Source organism: Thalia democratica, chromosome 4 (genome assembly GCF_965202585.1).
Source record: "Thalia democratica chromosome 4, ktThaDemo2.hap1.1, whole genome shotgun sequence".
NCBI lineage: Eukaryota > Metazoa > Chordata > Thaliacea > Salpida > Salpidae > Thalia > Thalia democratica.
In genome coordinates this window covers 26,970,308-26,994,031 of record NC_139168.1, presented here as the reverse complement: position 1 = coordinate 26,994,031, position 23,724 = coordinate 26,970,308, and the positions used below count along the sequence as shown (strand labels likewise).

Sequence of the window (23,724 nt, the reverse complement as noted above, 5' to 3'; positions counted from 1 at the left end):
GTTTACTTATAAGCATAATTTTATCACAACTAAGAGTTCCGAATGCTTTTCAAACATTTCAAAAAAACTTAAGCATAAGCAATATGTTCTGCAAATGTTAAATTTTAATAATAACCTTCGTTAATATCAGACTACAATTTTTTGCTTGTTTATTTTTCTGCCTTCTATTAAGTGCAAAAAAAAGTTAAATGAAAACGTAGCAATAATATATATATAATATTGCGTAACTGAAGTTAATAAGGAATTGTTTTTGTTTAATTTATGATAACCAGAATAAATTAAACTTTTTCTAAAAACAGCAAAACATTGTATATTTTGTTTATTTGTTACTTTAGTCTAATTTTCTTTTCGAGGTCAAAAGCACGATACTTTAATTATTATGTTTAAACAAACATAATTTGCACATTAATATAAATTTTGTAAAATAAACTAAATTTCAAAACAAGACCTTAAACTACAAAGACAACAAAAATCAATATCACACAGTAATTAAGTTAGTATTCTGTTTATTTAAGTTAATACACAAATCTCACACTTCGCATAAATTTTAAGTAAACTATAAATTATTCTTTTAGTTTTAATGTTCTGTTAATAGTTTAAAACAGTTTATTTCTTATAAGTGTTTTTTTGTAGGAGAACCTCCAACATGTTAATAAATTGTAAAAACTTTTTTTATTTTACCTAGTCTTTATAAAGTGCTTTTCTTCTAAACGTTAATACTAATTGTCCTGACATAACTTGAATTCAAACTCGGATTGATAAAAAATCCTAAGAATGGACAAGTTAATAATAGCTTTTTCATTATAGTTACGCTACAGGTTTTTAATAATATATCAACTTTATAAAAGTTGTCCAAAATTACTGTATTAAAAGACTAAAGTATAAGTAAAGTAATATACAAAAGTTAAATTTAACCAAAGCATTTCAAAAAAAATGTTTTCAATGTTATAAAAATAAAGTACGTACTTCAGCTATTTGATGTTTACTGTTTGTAGAGTGTGCATAATTTATTAATCAATAACGCGGTAGAGAGTATCATATTACGTAAGTAAGATAGTTAATAGGTAAACTATACCATTTAATTGTTGATAATAAATCGCAATTCAACTATACGTTAAGAAAACACTATATAATATTTTTATCTAACACTTTTGTATTGTTGGTTTTGTTTTTCTTTTAACGCGGTAATTAAAATAAATTTTAGCTGATGTATTACAAAACAGTTACAGAATACGGTTAAATAATTTTGTAAAAGCGTCATGTAGAAGTGTTATGCAAAAAACTTTAACTTCAAGTAATACATAATACTTGTCATACGACAATATTTTTCAGTACTGAAGGAAAATATTTCGCACATTTCAATTTTCATATCAACTAAATTACAATATTTCTTCTAGTTGCAATTTTTTTCTATGTATTTGAAGAATAAATTGAACTGTTTGTTTATTATAACTCCTTTTATTTGTAAACAAACCAACAGCTTACTTTAAGGAATAAAGCTACTTTATTTGTTTTTGTTTTTTCTGAACTGCTATTGCTCAACAACAGTTTAGAGCTTTTTAAATATCGTTTGCCTAATTAAATTTCCTGCATTTTTACTTGAACATGTGCACCTCAATTGAAATTAGTTTATTTTTGCATATAAATTAGTTTAATTAAACGTTCGTGTTTTTATAATGACGAACACTCGCCCGAATGTCATGGCCATATCAATTAGCGGTAGTCGACACAAAACTTTATTCAATAACAGAGCCTGCGATTACGTCAAAAATTGAAAAAAAAACATTGGCTTGCAGAACACAAAGTTTAAGAAAAATTAATTGTTATTATTATAGCGTTTGCCAGAATCATCGGGCGAACAACTAAATAAAAGAGACTTAATAGTGTCATAATTTATTATATCTTTAATTTGATTTTTACGGTAGTCAGACGAATTTATATATATATAAGACTTGCATTTGCAGTGAAAATTCTTCAACAATAAGTAATTTTAAGTATTTTTACCAATTTAGAATAATTATGCTTTATTTAATATACACTGATTGATTACAATTTTAAAACTTAAAGAAAAACGCTTAAAATTAATTTAGTTGTTATATAGTTAGCAATTAATTTCCAGTTTAGTTTCTTTAGCAACACTTTACTAAGTGGCTTATAGAATAATATTGATTTAAATATTTGTTTTTAGCATTTTGTGACAAATTTAAAAATGTTTGTTTGATTGGGGTCTGACAATCTGTTAACTTAAAACTTTTGCTGAATTTAGCTCGTTAAAACTTGTAATAACATCTAAAACTGTTTTTTTTTTGTTTTTCAAATTGAGACGGAAAAGGATATCCAAAACAGTATTTTTTATAGCTATAACAACTTTTTTTCGTTAGGTGTTACCTGGTTTTTACATTTCATTCATCAAATAACTTTTTTGACTGCTGGTTTACACTCAACTTGCTTGCTGACTACGGTTTTGAAAGTACCTCTAGCAACCTACTGAAAGTAAAATAAAAACTTTGTTGTTTTTTTTAACAATTTTTTTTAAATAGTCAAGACAAAAAAAAAACACGAAGAATAATTGACATACCTAAAGTACGATTTGAAAAACTTAAGTAATATAATGTTGTTACTGTCATTCGTTTAATAAAAACACACAGTCAAAGTTGTTTTGTAAGCTTTACACATTTAAAGCAAATTGTACAAAACAAATATTGCAATGAAATATTAATGTACATTCATTCAATTAATACTTGTTACCAAACTGAACTTATGTTAACATTTTTTTCATCAAACTTGTAATGAGCACCCGAGCAGGATAATTTTCATATGTGTATGAACTAGATCAGTGGTCTGCACGGTGTACAATGGTACACACTAGTGTACATGAAATTTCTTTTAAGGTGCACTAGACTTTTGGGGTGCATGAAACTTATTTTGGGGTACATGAATTTTTTTTTCGCGCAGAAAGTAAATTAATTTTTTTTAAATCTTTCTACATTTAAGACATATTCAACCTTGATATCTAATTGACCATTTTGTTGTTAATAAAACGACCATTTTTGTACTCTCCTAGCTCTATTCTGTTACCTTATGTAAAAATTCTTCCACCCTTAACCGCCCAAAGAAAAACCGAAGTGAGCAAATCTCATAGATTCTTAAAACAAAATAAAACGGTTAGTATTCTATTAATGTTTAATTTTATTAGCTCTTATTGTTTAAAAGCGTTTTGCTACATTAAAAACACTATATTAATCAGCTTAATAACTGATATTTGACAAAAAATTAGTTAGGCCAAAAAAATTCAAATATGTTTTACTTATAAAAAAGTTAAAGTATAGGAAGGGTCAATAATATCAGAACTGTCACATACTTAGCTCTCTAAAAATAATTAAGTCTAGTTTTAGATCATGAAAAACCTAGACCAACTGAGGCTAGTTTTAATATATTTACAAAAACTCAGCTTGACTGAGACTAGTTATAAATTTATTAAAAATCTTGGGTTTATTGTTACTTTACTTGATTTTTTTTAATTTGTGATTAATTATTATTATTTAAATAATTCAAGATCTATAAATGTCTAATTTTCATTGTAATTTAAATTAGTTTTTGCTTATACATACCACTCTTTAAGAAAAGCTAGTGTACACAGTCCAGTCTTTAGTCACTCAGGCTTATTTTCTGACTCAAAAGGGGTTAACATGTAATAGTGTCAAACTTACTTATTAAATTTTAACTACTAAAACTCTGGTTGTTTTAAAAATTAGATTATCGATATTAAAGTTTATTAAAATGGATAGGGTAAACTGGTAAATTTAAAGGTTATTGGTGAAAATTAACTGGGTTTTACTTAATTATTAGTAAAAAAACGATTAAAAGTGTTTACATATTCTTAAACACTAGCGGCGCTCAAGAATGCAAATTGGGGTGCATAGAATTTTAATTTTGTGATTTAAGGTTCACGGATTCGAAATAGCGTGCCGACCACTGAACTAGATTGATACAAACAAATAGTACTTATAAGTATATAAACGTGTTTAAGCTGTGTTTTAAATGCTTTTCGAAATAGTTGTTCGACTTATAAAAACTTTTGAGACATAGTATATATCTTGTTCTAGAATACTAACAGTCTATATTTATACAATAGTTACATCATTAACGTAATAAATAGTTATAACTACTAAAAATGTTAATTAATTATTATCCTGGACAAGACGTTTAAAGGTATCCCTGGTGTGCGACTCGATAACCAAAAGGTTCTTTGTGCAACAGGTCCTAGGAATGTTTTGTCGTTCAATAAATTATGCATATCATAGACTTTTTTTTATCAACTTCAACATACTTGTTAAGTTTAGCCATAGTTATTTGTATATACGTAGTTTAAATATACATCTTCGAAGTTCAAACTCAAAAAATTTTTGATGTGCATTTCATTCTCATAAAAACCACTGAATACAGGTAAGAAACTATTCTCCTCTAAACAAAAAAAAACAAAATAATTATAAATTCCTAATTACAAACCCTATAACAAACATGAAGGAAAGTTAGGTCGTTTTAAACTATTTACAAAAAAATAATAAAATGAATATTTTTTGGAAGCACTACTTTTTGTTAAACACAAGGAGTTTAGTTTCAAAAAAAAATTTAATAATATTAAAGTTTGTCCTTGATGACAGTACAGCATTTTGTTATTTGAACTAAAACTAAGTGAAGTAAAACTTTTCTACATGAAGTCTTTTTTTTTTTATACCGGTTGGAACTGAGCAAGTTCTGGATGCAGTAGTACGGTTTTGAAATTACCTTAGTTGTATAAGACAAAGTAATAATACATCAGTATACTAACATCATTTAAACCTCTATCTCTCACCTAGCATATTCGAAATCCTAATCCTGAGCCGTTACCCAAAAGTATAAAAGTAAAAGAATTAAAACTAAAAATAAACACAAGTAAAACAATTTCCAAACAGAAGCGCCTTCAAATTGCAGTCGACGGATCTTAAAGATGCCTTATTACCATTGTATGAAGCTTTTTTATTTGCTTTTATGTAACTATTTTTAACTTAACTAAAAAGTACGATTACAAAGAGATACATATTATAAATTTATTTTTTATAAGACGCCGTTTCGACTTTTCATCAGTCATTACCAATTACACAAATAGATAGTGTAAGTATGGGAAACCCGTTTGCTTTTACACTAGCAAATTACTATATGGGAACATTAAAAAAAAATAGTTAAAAACAGAAGATGAAAAAATTCAGTGCTATACCTCCGATAGGTAGATGACATATTCTGTATCTTTTGAAAAGATGTTTAATTTGAAAATTTCCAAGAAAAAATAAACAAATCACATTAATCAATAAAGTTCACCTATGAATTAAATAGAAACAAATTCTCATTTTTTGGACATTAAAATCAAACTAACGGCAGAAAAAGTAATAACAAAGGTACACAAAAAGGAAACTGATACAGATTTTATTTTAAATTTTAGTGCAATAACACCAATTAAATGGAAAAGGGGTCTAATACTATGGTTTTTTAATAGAGTAAAAATTGTAGCTTCTACCGATACAATTTACAAACAAGAAATCATTAACTTAAAAGAAAAGTTCATAAAAAATGGTTATTCAAAGAAATTTGTTGATGATGTAATTGAAAGATCTATTAACAACAATAAAGAATGCACTAAGGAAAAACTAAATAGTTCAAACTTCAAAAACATCCTAAAAGTACCTTACATTTCACAACCAAGTAGTGGTTATAAAAAGAAACTAGACAAACTATTAAACAATTGTATTGAACACTTCAAGGTTATTTTTACTACAAGCAAAGTAGGTAACTACTTCAGCAACAAAGACAAGATATCTCACGAATTGAAATTTAACGTGGTCTACGAATAAAAGTGCTCTAAGGATAAGAGCATCCAATGTACAGGATTTACTTCGAGAACAATAATAGGAAGAGTCAAAGAACATTTAAAAGATTCAAGAACTGTATCTGACCACAATAGTAATTGTAACATTTGTAAAAATGAATGAGTAACTGTTAACAACTTTGGTATTTTAAAAGGATGTAGAAATAAACTTCAGACCCTGATCAGCGAAGCTATTTCAGTTAAACGTTATAATCCAACCTTTTATAAACAATTAACTAAACCGGGTAATACCCAAACACTAAGAATTTTTGATTAGTTGTATATATATATATATATATATGTATATATATATATTAAAAGATTTATTTAAAGATGTAAAACTCAAAGGACTCGAGCTTCGTTCCTATGCACTCATCAGCTTCAAAACAAGTTTAAAATTAAGCATTTAACATTAATCATTTTGAATTTAACTGGCTGATGATTAAAGCTTTATGAAAAATTAAAGCTTTATGAAACATATGTTTTTAAAATCCAGAGTTTTACCAGAGTTTTTAAAATCGCCATTTCAATAAATTATTTAAAACCCATCAAGTGGGTTCAGTAGAAGGTGTTTAAGTTGGAACATTAACCTTATTTTATATATATATAAGATAATATATTTTATATATTTTTTATATATACATACATTTAACAATGCATAAGTTTTAATGTAACCTGTTATTTTACTGTAGTTAATAATTTTAATATACAACTGCTTATGTTTATCTTATTACTTAACTTTCTTATACATTTAGTTGTTAAACACTAACTTTTTGTTATTTTGCACAGTTTTTTTATAGATAATGACTGATGAAAAGTCGAAATGGCGTCTAATAAAGTATAAGTTAACAATGTGTATCTTTTTTAAATGGTATTTAAAAACCAAAATATTGCCTCCTGTATTTAACTAAAAAGCTCTAAACTATGGCAGTTATGTAAAGATATAATTAAATAGTTTACCTACAAATATGTAAAATCGTCATTAAATTCATCATTTACATATTTTTCATCTGTAAATAAAAATTACACAAGCGTTTTGTAGATTACCTAACAACTATCGTTTTACCATTCATTGATCGAAGTTTGCTTATTTTTCTTAAATTATGGCTTTTGTTTTAAAGTTTAGCTTAGTGTGGCTAAATGTAGCTTAATATTTTTTAACTTATTGCTGAACTTATGAATTGATAAATAATTTTATCAAATAAACCATAAACACAAATATATTCCTACTAAAAAACTTTAAATAATATACTTTTTAAACAAATTTTCAACCTGTAAAGTAACGAAATCAGTTGTTGGCAAAATTTTCAGAGCTTTGCTTAAACAAAAAAAAATATTATACAAAATAACTGAGTTGGTCAATTTAGAAAAACTTGTAGCCATATTTAGTGTTTAGGTTTTTCTAAATTGATAAAAACAAGTCTGTTCTTTAAGTACTAGTTTTTTTTTTCTTGTTAGCTAAGTTTACCGTTTAAACACAGTTATTCAAGTTCGTACTCCTTAACTTAAATATTTTCTAATCTATCCGTTTAGTTTCAAAACTATTTCGAATGAAAACAAATTTTTTTATGAACTTGATGTTGATTAAGTTAAAAAAAAAAGATTAGTTTTTTTTTTCTTAAAAAACTAGGCTGGTGCTTATTTATGAAAACAGGAAACTAAGGTTATAAAATATGCATTATATTTAAAATAATTTCATAAAAAGATTATAAATACTGCGTGATGGTAAAAGCTAAAGTAAAAGAAATTGTTTCGTTAAAGTACACTTTTTATTGTAATAATGTTCAAATGTTTCGTATGTCACAATTTCTTGCTAAAATTTAAACACTTTAATTGTATAGTAAAAAAAATAACTCATTAAATTTTAAATTTTCACTTGTATATTAAACTTGAACTAACAAGTTTTATTTCTTATCAATATTTTAAAGACTTCTAATGATAAGAAGTTCTACAGAAATATTTTACTATATTTTTAATTAGAAACAATTTTTCAAGTCTAATTGAACCTAAAGCATACATTTTTTGCAACTATACCATTAATTTATACAAGTTTTGTGTGTATAATTTATCGCGCTTGTACAAAATCAATTGTATAAAATATTTAAGATACTTAAAAACCTTAATAACTATAAGTAATTGTGTTTTTATGTGCACTAAAAATAAAAAAATACAAAGTTTTTAAAGTTGTGCATGTTTTTTAAATAAAATTTACTTTGAGCTATATGAAAGTAAAACTTATATATTTAGTCAAAACTAGTGTTTATATTACTAATATTTTTAGTATCTTTCTAACTAAAGTTTATATATTTTTATTTTTCTATTTTGAACAAAAGGGTTTATTTACATTAATTGACATCTATCACATCTATCACATCACTAAGTATGTGTAATTTTTTTAAGTTAGTACCAGCGGAAATAAATATAAAAAGTAAGCTTTGTAAACATTTGCGTTTTAACTTAACTTTTTGAAGTATTTTGATACTATTATTTCAAATTACCCTTAAATTTTTTAAAACAATCACCAAATGTTTACTAGAACTTTTTGGTTTAACGTGTAACGTTTTAAGTAATATCAAGTGCATCATTGTTAAACGTAATATTTTTAATGTACGCTGATAACAGTTAAAAAATTTTTTTTTGTTGCGTTAATTAAAAGGTTATTGAATCATATTTATTGAGAATTGTTTGCATAAGACATTACTTAAGCTAAATTTCGGTCTACTAGTTAAATAAAGGTAACATTCTACCATCTATGTTTTATGTTACACAAGTTTGAAGCAACTTGTTTTTGTGTTGAACAGATCGTGTTGGTAGTAAGGTACTACCTTTATGTCAGCAGTAAATTTAAATTCAGTTTAAAAAGTGTCTCGTGATAAAAGTTTTCAAAGAAAATATTTTTGTGTTGTTTTAGAAGGTTGGTGATTCATTTTCTGTAAACATTTTTAGCACCAGACGGTTTTTAAACTACATTAAATGCAATGTTTAAGAAATGCAGATTGAAAAGAGATTAAAAACAAAACATTACATGAAATTTAACTAAGAATAATTTTACAACAACAAATGCACAATATTTAAACTTTAAAATCTTATTTTATTTTTTAACGAATCAATCATAGTTTAAAAAACATCATTGAAAAAAAACATGTTTAGAGAAGCAAACGTCTTAAAATATAATTTTTATTTATTGAGCAACAGTAGTATTTTTGGAAATAAATTATGTAGAATTTTTGTTTAATTTTTGAGTATTTTCTCGAATCTTGCTGAGAATATTTTTGAAGCAGTATAAAAAGTATCATTTTCTTAACACTAAAATAAAAAACTCTAGTATATTTACTTACCTTTTGTAACAAAATAAAAAACTATTAACGAAACGAAAATTAACTTGAAACTATTTTTTTCCGTTGTATGGAATATTTATTGTTTTCTTTAGTCTTTTATGGAAAATAAGCTGAATAAAAATACAAAAAAAAACTGATTCTTTTTTTAAACCAAAAATTAACATTTAAGATTAAAAATTTACTACTAATCAAATTTTGAATAAATGAAAAAATTGCGCTGGCAGTTTGAGGATTACAATACAAATCTTTTTATTTTCTACCAATAGAAACTGTCAAAATTATTTTGAAACAATTGTTGGATTCGATCTCTAATAATTAATAATTTCTTTAGCTCTAGCAACAAGTGAATGGTTTTCAATAAACTTTTACTACAAAAAATTTTATGTTTTTAATGATTTTAGACATATTAGATAAAGACGATTCCTTTTTGTCATCTTAAAATAAATGCTAATATTATGTTTCAGTATTTTAAACAATAAAAAAGAATACTTTTTGGTTTGTACAATGTTACCTATAAAATTAGAAGTTTAAACTTTAAAGGTAAGTTAAATTGTAAATAAACGTTAAAATTAACAAGTTAAGTGAAAACGTAGCCTGAGGTAAATTAAAGTCCAATTAAGTTTATAAAGTTAGCAGTTATATTAGTAATATAAAGTTTAACACCAAGTTAATATTTTTATTAAAAGTTAATAGGACCTCTTTCAAATGGGAAGTGCGGAATTTCAACTTATACATTTGGACTGCTTAGAAATACATTGATTAAATATCAGCATCAGTCTTTGCAATTATTTAATAAAAACAAAAAACCAAACCATTAAAACTACTAAATTAAAATTATTTTTTTAAAAACTTATATAAAAAAATTATCAAGGAGTCTTTGTTTCATCAGACGAAATAATTTAATTATACTCGTTAATACTACTCGGGAGCTCAAGGGGAGCAATGCTTGTATTTATTTTACAAAGTTTAAAAAGCACAACTTAAGAACAGTTTATTCTTGCTCCATTTTATAGGCTATTATCTACTTTGAAAACTTTAATTTAATCATTTCCTTTTCAATTAAAGTTTGTTTAAAGAAAAAAAAACTTATGTTAATGATAAAACAAGACAGATGTTAAAATATTTAACTATTTGTTTTTAAAATAAATTAAAACTTTTGTTTTATTCTATTTTTTTGTTAAATTAATTTTTTGCATCACTCTACTGGTTGCAACTTCATGTATTGACAACTAATTATGTTTTATCGCATCACTTCGCTTTTATCAAAGGTTGAACAATCTACTTCGATTTTTAAGCATAATCAAACAAGTCTGCCGTTTTGAGCTAGAACAAGTCTATTTAACGATGAACAAATTTTAAAAGTATTGAAAACAAGTTAACTTGATAGTCAAACTATATTAAAGTTCAAAACAATGGAAAATTACTTGAAGCTTTAAAATGTCGTGATATGCACATTAGCAACAAGGTTTTAAAACAAAAAGATTTTTAAGACCTCTCATTTATGCTGCAGAAATTTTTATCATATTGTGTTTTTAAAATTGATTAAAACATTAGATAAAATTTCAATTCTATTTTTCAAAAATAGGTTGATATTCAATAGATAAAATTTACTATAATTTTGATCACTTAAGTTAAAATATTTGATAAGCTGAAGAGTATAAAAATATCGATTCTAATTATGTAACTTTATTGAAAATGAATTATTTACCTCTGTTGTAAACAGTTCTAGTTTTCGTTTTGAATTTGACATTATATAGTGTTAAGATAGGCAATTGCGTTTATTACGTATAAAACATATGTAAAAGTGAAATATTATCCAGTAGTGCAACTTAATAATTTTTATATAAAAACAATTCATTCCGCAGAAGAGAATTTTGCCACTTTTTTGCAGCACTATTTTCTTATATATATTTTTTTAAGGAATCTTATATAATTTAATATAGACCCAGTTTAATAATAAAAGTGAAGCAAAAATCGTAAATTGTAGCATGTAAAAATGTGCTAAAACGTTAGTTTAAAACAAAGTAAAGTTTGAAGAAAATTGTTTCTTTTCACTTTTTATTTTTATTTTCAAAGTTGTGCCCAAGATTATCAAATGCTTACCGATTGATTATTGTGATCAATTTTAGTTGATTTATTATTTATTATATGGATCTCAATGACAAATAATTGAAAATTACTTAAACTAAAAAGTTCGAGAAATCTTCTAGGAGTAAGAAAAAAAAACTTATTTTTATGTTTAAAATTTAATTTATTAAAAATTAATTTAGTCAGTAATGTTAAAAAAAACATTACAGTAGTACATATATAAAAAGTAAAATTTATGCAAAAGTACTTTAATTTACTTTTGATGCAATTTAAAAACATGATAATTATTTTATGTGATAATATTAATAATATTTAAAATTAAATAAAATTTAACAATATTATTATCAGCTGTTTAACATTGCTATTGTATTTATGACAAAATATGTTTAATATGTTTAAACTGTGTTTAATAATTATAAAAAAATTTGAATAATTTGAAAATATAAACAAATTCTATTCAGTGTTTAGTTTACTTAATTTAGTTTTTAAACACTCTAGTTAAAACATACATTGCTATTTTGTTTTGCAACATAATCACAAAGCATAAACCTTGTACTTATAAATGCTATATGAAAAGTATATACAAACTGGTATTTAAATTGTGTTAAGCTTTGTAAAAGTTCTAAATTTGAGAAACTACAAATCATAGCTCATGTAAAAAGGCAAACATTAAAACAAAATTTATATTACAATTAAAAAAAGCAATCAAATACTTTTAACCTGCTTAACACATGCGTTTCCGTTTTGGAAGTATGATTAATAGGTTGAATTACGTTTAAAGATGCGCTGTATGATAATGTTTCAAAATCTTACTAGATTGAGCTTATTTATTCAGTAAGTGTTCTATTTGAGTTAAGTTAAATATTTTAAAATCAAAATAGGATTATAAATTGCATATGTATTTAGATTAACAAAAGAAACTTATTTATTAAGTATGCAATTTTTATAAACCTTCTCAGTACATGTACATGCGTAGATTAATATGCAATTTTTATAAAGTTCAATTTAATGATTAATTCTGTCAATCTTTAACCTTAAAAATTAAAATAGATATGTATCTGGTATTTTTGTAATTTCAAATAAAATGGTTATATTTAACTTTTATTTTTATTATTTTACTGTAGATTAGTATTTACTTATGAATTGAATTTATAATTTTGTTTATTGTTAAAACTGTAAAAACTAAAGTTATAAGCAAAGCCTTTTGTATTGAGCTGTCTAGTTCGTAAATTAGTACTATGATTATACTGTAAATTTCGTTTTTAGAAGTTTCTTGAAAACTTGTGTGCTTAACTTTTGTTTTACTGTTAGAAAGTATTATTCTGAAATTATAACTAAACTTAATCGAATAATAACTACTGTTTTATTCAGTTGATACTTTTATTTACAATGTTGATAATTACAAACAAGATTGTTTACTTTGTACTGTTAAGTCTGCAAATTACTTCAACAATTCCAATGTCACCACCGGTAGGTTAATTATAACTAAATAAAAGTTTTTTTCTTAAATTTGTTGTCATATAATTCGCAATTTAAGTAACAGATTAGTATCTTATAGTTGTTAATTTTATTACTTACACATTTATTAGTTAAAGTAAAAGTGTTTAGCACATTTTTAAGTAGTTATATCATTGAGGTTGGAGTGAAATCTACAACTGAAACCTACATTGAAACTACTTCTCCTATAAAGCCAGTAAGTAAATCTAAAAGATGATTCTAGCGTGATAATATTAATACACGTATACTAATTTTCTAAATGCTTTAATATTCTTATTAAAGTTCTAAATGTTTTGATTTTTTCTTTCTAGAACAAATAAGTTTAATATTAGGCTTGTATATCTTTGTTTGAATCAATTTTGTAAAATATTAAAATTGTTTAGCTAAATACTTTACAAATTTTTTAAGCTAATAACAAAAAAAGGTTAATATTAATATTTTATTTAGTAAAAATTCTAAAAATAATATTAAAGATTTACTCGATAAATCTGTTTTATCATGTAGTGTTTTTTAGAAGAAACTTTTTTTATTTTTATATAACTTAAAACCTAAAACTATTATTTTTTTCAACTTTATACTGTTAATTTTTTCTAAAGTTCATTCTGCAAACAATCGTTTATTCAAAGACCTCATTAATAAAATGTTTACTTTATAATTTATTCCTGTAAAGAAATAAAAAACCTATTTAAACAATTTAGGTAATTAATTTTAAGCCATATATCAACCATAGAATTTTTTACATTTATAAAAGTATTAAAAATCAGAGCATAAATTATCTAAAAAAAATTGTAGCAGTGTAATGCAGCAGATGAAGCAAGGTATAAAGAGTTACAAAGTACTTACAACAAAAATTTGAAAATAATTAAAAGTATGTTGGTTCGTTTTTATAAGTATTTTTTTTTAAATCTTTTTAAGTCTTGCATATTATGTTTATTGACTATTTCAATTAAATATCTTTTAAGCTTTCTATATACAAGTTAAGATTTTAATTAGTTTTTAAATTTTAGAATTTATTGAAGGTTAAGGGCATTCTATCTTTATAAACTGGGTGGGTGTCACTTTTGCACGATGGGACACTTTTGCACGAGCGTCACTTTTGCACGAAGGGTCACTTATGCACGAGGGGTACTTTTGCACGGCGTTGTTTTTGCACAGTAACTATTTTTTACGGCCGTCACTTTAGTACGAGGGGACACTTTTGTACGCAGGGTCACTTTTGCACGAGAACACTTTTGCGCAGCGACTCTTTTGCACGGCGTCACCTATTGCACGACGTTACATTTGTATGGCGACATTTTTGCATGGCGTTATATTTTCACGGAAATACTTATGCACTGCAAAAACTTTAAAGAGTCGATCAATTTTGAACGGAGCTTCATTATTGCACGGTTTCACTTTTGCACGCTTCTAATTTTTAATTTTTTGAATAAAAATTTAAACAAATTAAATATAGAATATTATTTTCATCAAATTAAATAAAACTAGCTTTTAAACGCAAACTACTTTAGAATAAAATGTGATAATTTTTCAATGAAATTTTAACGTAAAGTTTTTATTTGAAGTTTTATCTAGAATAATATAACAACGTACTACAAGTCATTTTAATCATATTTTTAATCTCAACCAAAACAAAGTAGATAAGTACAGTTTTTATTTTGTTTATAACATTAATTTAAAAAGCTTTTAAATCTTTGATTTTTTGTCTTTAATATGAGTCTTTTATAAAGTTGTAGTTTTCAGTATTTTGTTTTACAGATTCGGTACCAGCTAGAAATATTTAATCGGCTTGCATGCAAAAGTGATGTTCCGTGAAAAAAAAGACATCGTGCAAAAATTTTGCCATGCAAATGTAACGTCGTGCAATAGGTGATGCTGTGCAAAAGTGTCCCTACGTACTAAAGTGATGCTCGTGCAAAAGTGACCCGTTCCCTTAAAAACTATTATATTCTCTAAAAATGGTCATTACTTATCAATTAGAAGTAACTTAACAGCCTAATTTTTGTATTTGTATTTCATTTAATATTAGTAGCATAACTTAATTAAACAAAAGAATATAATTTTTGTTACAAAAAAAAAAGTTACGAGTAAGATTTTTTTTTAGTTTTATTTGTTTACTTGTCATTATGGTTGACATTAAAATTAAATTTTTAAAAAACCTGACTTGAAAATTTAAAAGTATGCATTTTTAAACTTTAAGTTACGACTTACAGTACCATGTATAGTTAAATTAATTGGTTTAATTTAAATCATTTAACGTTTCTAAGTTTCTTTCTTAGACGATATTTAAAGACATTTTTAAATGCATTTTCTCTAAAAAATGGTAAAGAAATTATTCTTAAATTTTTTTTTACATAAAACTACAATGAACTTTTATCTTCGAACATCGTTTTTGAAACCTGTATTTGTTAACAAAACAGAGTTTAAGTTATATAAACAAAAACCGATAGATTTTTTTAAGTTCTGTTTTTATTTGTTTTAATCATTGCCAACCCTAAACTTTCTTAGGTTTTGAAAAGTGTGCAGAAAAACTTCGAAATTCAACTTCCTATTGGAACGGAGTCGTGTACCAAGTTCTCGATGAAAAGTACTCATGTGACAATGATAGTATTGAAACAGCTTGCAAAGAGTACAACGGGAGAATCGTGTCAATATATCCGAAATCGGATGATCGTTTAGAAATTTGTGACGAAATTAGGTTAGAATTTACATGACTCAAAACCACAACCTAGTTAATAATTTTACGCTTAGAGGTTTTAATGAGACATTTTTTTTAGATTTTTGCGTATTTATTTTAGAAAGCAAGTTTAGTATAAATATTTATTTTAAAATATTTTGATAGAAATGTATACTTTTTGTGCACATAAGTTAATGTGTAAATTTAATACATATATTTGTTATATAACTGAAACTATAATCTGTTTATAAGGTCTTTAAACTGTTTTTATTATGAATCACTGTTATTATAGTTTAACAAAAAAATTAAAACATTACTTAACAAACTTTTACACGAAAAAAATTTAAGTTTTGTCTTAAAGCCTAAATAAGTTAGTAACTTTTTAAAATTTATTTAGCTAATTGTTAAAAAAATAGCACTGCTTAAAGATAAAACGTTAAAACATATAAACACAAATAATTAAATAATATTTTTTCAGGAAGTTAGTTGGAAATAATGAAAATGTTTTGTTTTTACGGTGTGATGGCGAAGATAGAAATAGTTTCCCTAAAACAAGATGCTTGTTGAACACTGGATGTTCAGAAACCGAGTGCACGGCCGGCAAATGTTCCAATGAAAAGTCCAAAGTTGTTTGCGAAATTCCGTGTTTTAGACAATTTGAAATTTAGTTTTATTTTTTAACTTGTTAGTGGATGTATTAAATTTTTACTGCTTTAAAACTTCTGCAAGTATTTGAAACAAATATGCCAACAAGAAACTTTCCGTAAAACTTACATTGTTTGCTTAAATCTGCGTTTTAACCCAAGGGTCGACAGGCTTTGGCCCCGCCGACAATTTTTTATTTCAAATTGGATGCGGCCAATGCAAGGTAAAACTCGAGGCCTCCAACATGCAAACTTAGCCTGCAAAACAAATATTTAAAATTTAAGTTAGGTACTCTTAGGTTTAAAATCAATAAAAAATTAAAGATATCCTTGGTAGAAGTTGGTATAAGATTTTTTTTGTTATAAATCGCGTATAAATATTTATTTATATATGTACCTGATCTGAACTCAAAGGACTCATCAATTATAAAAAAAAAACAGATTTAAACTGTATGAAAAACATAAAAAGGTACCATAAAACAATATTTCTCAAAGTGTTTACCTTAGTGTGCATATAAATGAACATTGCAAGTAAATTTTGCCGAAAACTGAAAATAATTTTGATATTTTTAATTTTTTTAGCTAACTTTGTTTTAAAATATATTATTTGTTACATTTAAACAATTTCGCTGTTTGAAAAGTACTTACTTAGTGGTCAAGTGTGCAGTGCACATATTTTTTTAGTGATGTAATGTGTACTGTTTATGATTAGTTTAAGAACCATTGCCATAGACATTAATTTTAATATATACTACTAGAATTTGTTGAAACTTGCGTCAAGATACATCTTAAAAGCAGAACAAGATTGAGCAAATTTACATCTAAAAACTAAACCTGTGCGCTTTAAGCAACACTTGATATTTCCATTTTTTAAATTGCTTCATGTTTTAGCAAAGAGCTGAAAAAGCTCTTCAAGTCACGTATAAAAAAGTACTATAGTTGAGCCCAGATGTAGATACTTTAAGATGCTGTTGTGTTGTTACTTTGTTTTCCAGAAATAATTATAAAACTGTAAATTCGGAATAAAAATTTTACATCGTTACGTAAAAATTTAGCGAATAAAGTTTGTAAATTACTGAAAACTTTTATAGATCTCATAATCTTAATTTTTTTTTAAAAGTAGATATTGTTAAGTAATTTTAACTATTATCAACATTTTTTTTTTTGAAATTTGAAAAAATGAACACAAATATAATCACGGTATAAAAGTTGACTAATTTTTTCAGTTATCAAGTTTTACTTTATTCTCTCTGTTTATTTACTGAGCTTTTTAAAAGTTTGTAATCTTAAACACTACTGATGAGTTATCATAGTCCATGATGAAATTTATTCTTTATTAGTTTACGCTATTGTTTACGTAACTTAATTATTTCTTGACGTCAAAAGTTTTAGCTAGCTTTTCTTTTTAACTTTTGGGATTTCTAGTGTATATCCATTTTTTGAGAAGAGAAAAACTGGCAACATGTTATTTTAGCTTTTACAAAATGGTCATCACAAAACTGTTTGAAGAGCAAAGAGCTACTTTGATTACTTTTCCGTAATCGGTAAATACTTGATGAAAATAAAAATTAATTGCAAATTTTTATGAACAAAGTAAGTAGTATTCAATTAATTAGGTTTTTTAACTGAAACTAGTGCATTTTTGTTGATATCAAACCCTATTGAATATCTATTTGATCGATAAAAGACATGTAAAGGTATATTTTTTATTTGGTTATTAATAGGCTGGTAATTATTTTCTCTCTCATTATTTACTTACAGTTTCAATATGTTTTTAATGTTTTGTATGAAACCTTGTTTGTACATTTTGTTTTATACTTCTCTGATAAGAGTTACTAGAAACATGTAAAACTAAATTATTTTGGAGAGTTTTTTTATGTTAGAAAATTATAAATTAAATCCAAGTTAGCTCTTGACTTTATTTTCTTTTTCTTTTTGTTGTCAATCTGAATAAAATGGTTAATTAACGTCGAACTGTAGTTTGTTACTGAAAGAATAAATAAACATCTACCGGGTGGTTTACTTATTAAGATTGACATTTCCAACAAAACCAGCAAGGCAAGGCTAGTAACTTGAACAATAAACTTTTTAGTACATCTTCTATTAGAAAAAAATTAATTGATAGTCCGAAATGCTATTAAAACTGTAAAAGAAAATATTTTCTACGTTATCTCTTTGTAGAACAGATGACCTTTTAAAAACATTAGAAGCAGTATGTTCTTAGCCTGAAGACCTGTTTTGTCTAAACGAAAATAAAAAGCTAAAACTACTATTTTAATTTTTCTTTAAATATATGATTGATTAATACATTTACCTAGTGGTCTCACTGTGTGCCAGAAATATATTTAGGGGTGCCCGAAATATATTTTGAAACCCATACTAGACCGGGGTTTACCAAAGTGGACCATATTATGTGGGACGTAAACTGCAAAGAATGGGGAGGCATAAGACCATAACTTGAAACTTACACAAGATATTTTGGACTACATGATGAAGAGCACAAAAAACGGTCTTAGGCTTATGAAAATCAGTATTTTAAGAGAAAGGCCATAGCTTTTACAATTTCTTCAAAAGAGGCCTTAGGAAAAATTTGGGAAACCCTGATTTGTAGCGAAACGACGGCTTGCGAAAGGGAAAAGAGTGATCCGTAAAAAAAAATTTGTGCGGGAAAAAACAATCAAACTTACACTAGATATCTTTGGGCTTAAAATGAAGAGAAAATAGGTCTTGTAAAAAAATTTATATTGCTTAAAAACTTTTTGGTTCAAGAGCCTCGGTACACAAAAAGACTTCTCGTCATCGAGTTGCTTACCCAACTTTAATCAAAATTAAAAGGAGCAAATACATTAAAGAAAAAACTGAACAATCAAATTTTAAACCCTAAAACGAGAAACTCAATGAAACATGAGACTATTAAACTTTACAAGAATACATTTTTCCCTAAAATTATGTCCAAAAAAGTTATCTATCATAGTACCTAACATTAAACACGCATAAAATATATATTGAACTCTACGTTAAAAGGTAAAGTTTTGTCTGAATTGTTTTTAAATTTAAAGTTTATCAATAGTTTTAGCAAATAACTAAATCTTTTGTAGGTTTAATATGATTAGAAGAAAATTAAATAAATAAATTTTAGGTTTTGAAAAGTGTTTTTTAAAACTTGGACTTCACGATCAACCTGCTTTAAGTTATTAAAAAACCATTAAAAATAAAGCTAAGCTATAACATTTAAAAAAATATAAAAAAAAGCTTTAACATTATAAAATAATAAGTAAAATAAGTTGTATCCAAAATAAAAAATTCTTTAAATAAATAAAAAGAACACAATAAATAAACCCTTTTAATTAAAACTAACAGTTTTTACAAATTTAAATAAATATCTAAATCTTAGAGTTTAACCAAACCAAAATAACACTTAAAGTAGTAGATAAGTTTTCTTTGTAAAAAAGTTTTAAATAATCAATAAATAAGTCAACCTATTACCAATTTAAATTTTATCAGTAATTCCAGCTTACGATTTAAGTGTTCAACTTTTCTTTTTTAGGAAAATATATATAGAGAATAATAAATTCATTTAAAGTTATTATTTTTCCAAAATTTCTTTTAACTAAATAAAATAATGTACTTTTAGTTTTATCTATATTTGATTTAAGTTTATTTACTTTAAGTCAATTTGAGACTTTTTAAAGTTCAAAATTAAGGTTGTCATTGTCTTGTAAAAATGTGTTTTAATTTAATGTTTTATAGAGTAAGGTATCGTATCGTCTGCAAAGTTTAATACTTTTAAGCTAGTATTGTTTGGTAGGTCATTAATGTGTATAAGAAGTAAAATAGGTCCTAGGACTGAACTTTATGGTACTCCTACGTCATTGTTTTACATTTTGAACATACCGACAAAAGTTAACAAACTGTTCCCTTTAAGTCAAGTAAGACTTAATTAACAATTGCATTTTCCCTCTTACACCATATCATTCTAATTTGTTTAGGAACATCCTTCTATCAACACTGCAAATGCTTTACTTAAATCAAGTAATACCGCACAAACTGCTTCTCCTTTATCAAACCTGTTTAGAACCCATTATACAAACTCAGACAAAGCCATGGTTGTAGAGTGGTCCTCTCGAAAACCAAATTATGAATTGTTTAAAATATTATTTTCAGTAAAAAAGCTGTATAGACAGTTGTGTACTACTTTTTATATTATTTAAGTTAGATAATATTGAGATTGGTCTATAGTAACCTGGCTTTTTTTGGTCCTGATTTAAATATTGGAATAACTTTTGATATTAACTTTCATAATATGCTTAATTAATCAATTCACTTATAACTTAAGAGACAGAAATGTTAATTTTTTTAAGAAATTTAAATGAGATATTATCATAACCATTGGCCTAAGTTTTTTATAATGTTGAAAATTACTATTTTATGCATAGCTATAAAAACAGATAACAATCTTTGTGTAAACCGATAAAAAATAGTAAAGTTTATCATGTAAATTTGCTTTATAAAATGTCAAACTTTATCAAACTTAAATCCGTTAGAAGTTCTTAAATACTTAAACATGGTATATATTTTTAAAAGTATTACAAATAAATTACTTTAAGTTAATTTTCTTGAGTTTTAATATAAAAACTTTATCAAAATGTTTGACAATTCTAAAAAACTAACAACTTACCATACATTTAATCCTACAAAATAAAAACTAGAAAATATAATCGACTTTATAAATAAAATAATAAAACGTATGTTTTTTCTTTTGCAATGTTATAAAGTTTTTAATTTTTTATTTAAAACAAATATATAATAATTTTTTACATATACTGCAGTTTTTAACCTTGATAACTATTCATTTTTAATAACTAATTTTATTTAGGTTTATTATCAGTGTCAAAGTTTGGACTACATGCTTTTAATTAGTCAAAACAAACATAAATTAATTTGACGCAGTTCAAAATTGTAACCTTATTTATAAACACACTTGAAGTAATAAAAGAGAATAAAAGCATTACTTGTAATATCTTAATTTTATATCTACTCCTAGTTTTTTTTTTTTCTCAAATTTAAAAATAGGTAAAAGTATAACACATTCTTCTAATATTTTTTTTCAAATCATTTATAAAATTTTGATCGAAGTTGTTTTTTTTATACGGTAGCCGGATCATTAAATAAAAGTAGTAGTAGAAAAAATATCAAAAAAAAAAAAGCTAATCTTATAAACTATTTATGCACACATTATTTAACTGAAAACGTAAATGATTATTATACATGATTTAAACTTTATAAGAAACTTAAATCTAATTATGTAGTTATCTCCATTTAAGTTTGTTTTTTAAAGCATGTTACACCTTAAACATTTTTCAAGGTTGTTAATTTAATTACTAAAGCGACAACAAGTATTTTTTTTACATTTTTAACTTTTTCAAATACAAATTAATCACTTTGTTTTTCTTACAACGTACTAAGTAAAGTTAATTTTTTGATCTTAAATAAAATTATATAATCGACTCATAATTGTTTTTGTTAACTTAGATGTCAATTGTGTGCTTTTTATTGTAAAATAAAAGCCGCTAATATTGTATTTATTTTAATTCCGCAATTCTCTTTTTTCACTCTCAAGGTACATCTTTATTGTGTTAAGAAGCATACTATATAAACGTTTCAAATAACTTTTGTGTAACAAATAGTTAAAAAAACTATGTGCAATTTCATAATATATAAAAAATAATAAATATCTGTGGTCATATATGTAACTATTAAATCAAAAAATGTTTTAAGTAAAGTCAGCGTTGTTTAGCACATTGTAAAAGTTTTATCTTTTTTAAAGTTTAAAATGTTTTTGGTAAAATTTTGTTATAAGTATTCAAATAAACTATTTTAATTTATTTCCTTTACTAAGTTTTAATAACTTGTTTGTTTTTTTAATTACTTGTAATTTATTTAAGGAAAAAATGTTTTCTTTAGTGTTACTTATTCTTTAGATTGAAAATCGTTGTTTGTAATTTTTTCAAAACCATCAATACATATAAAGCAGTGCTTCTGAACCTTTTTCTAGTGGCGGAACCCTTTTCCAAAGGTCAACTTTTTCGCGGAACCCCTAATTTAATTTTACATAAATGTTTAACATAATATTTCCTGCAAAAACAAAAGATTTTCAGTGAAAAACGAATTTTTTAGCAAAAATATATCATTGTTAAAAATCATACCAATTGTAGTAGTAATAAGCCGAATCAAACTCAAAGTGCGCCAGAGGCAATAGGTATTTTATGATTCTATAATAAATAAACGAAAACAAACATGATTAATCGCAACGTCATAAAAATCTTTCCTTGCATAATAAAAACTAAACGAGAGCTACAAACAATAACGAAATGAACATGAACCTAATCAAATTTACAGATTACCGTAATAAACGGGTAAGATGCCTAACGAAAAATAAATAAAAAACATTTAGTTCGAAACTTGAACTTGACTCTTTGCAACAAGCATGTCAATGCGCGGCTGGATTTTGGGTAGACTGAGACTGAGACAGGCAGATAAGGTTGGAGTTAGCATACAGTTCCTTTGCTTCGTTTTAATGTTTCTTACATGCGAAAAGCCGGACTCGCAAAGATATGTGGTGGTGAATGGTATATGAAATTTTACTGCACGCTTTGCTAAGACGGGGTACTCTAAAATTGCACATATCCAAAAATCTAAAAGCTCCTTCCCTTTGAAACTCAATTTTAAATTTCTATCTTCAGATAGTTGCAGCAATTCGTTTTCTGTATCTGTAGGAAGATTCACTTCTTCTGAAGCAATATCACACATAAAAGGATTCAAAATCCATAAATTTCCGATGCGAACATCTTCAGGAAAATAATGTTGAAACTTTATAGACAAAAGATCAAGGTGGTTGTATATTTCGTCAGAGAAGTTGAATTCTATGCATTTTTCATGGGCCTCATCAAACCGGTGAATCATCGCAAAATTACCATTGCTAACCTTTTTCTTCCAAAAATTAATTCTATTTTTTAACGCCTCAAACTTGTCTGTCATGACAAAAATGGAATTTTGCTTCCCTTGCATGCTTAAGTTCAAAGCGTTCAATTCTTTGAAAATATCGGTGAGATAAGCTAACCTGGCCAAAAAAACATCATCTTCAAAGAACTTCACTAATTCTGAGCCTTAATCTTTAAGAAAGGTGAACACCTGCTTCTTTAATTCAACAAGACGAACCAGTGTCCGCCCCTTCGACAGCCAGCGAACTTCGTTGTGATAAAGAAGTCGCAGATGGTCAGCATCTAAACTTTCACATTGGTCTTTGAGACATCTGGCCTTTGTGTCACTTTTCTTTATAAAATTAATAGTTTTAATCGACGCTGAGAGAACTTCTTGTAAACAAGAAGGAAGATATTTTGTTGCCAAATTTTCTCTATGTAAAAAACAATGTATCCATTTAGCTTCAATTGCTTTATCCTTCATTTTCCTCACTACACCATTTTTGGACCCAGTCATAGACGCTGCACCGTCAGTACAAATGCCGACACATTTATTCCACTCTAAACCCTTGCTGATGAAATAATTTTCGACACATTTCAT

At 25.6% G+C, this 23,724-nt stretch overlaps 1 protein-coding gene across 1 annotated transcript; it reads right to left on the bottom strand.

Moving 5' to 3' along the window:
- Positions 1-23,310: 23,310 nt before the first annotated feature.
- Positions 23,311-23,724, bottom strand: LOC145833184 (protein FAM200B-like). The gene has a single exon (XM_082940382.1). The coding sequence runs from the start codon at positions 23,722-23,724 to the stop codon at positions 23,311-23,313; it is 414 nt and encodes a 137-aa protein (XP_082796508.1).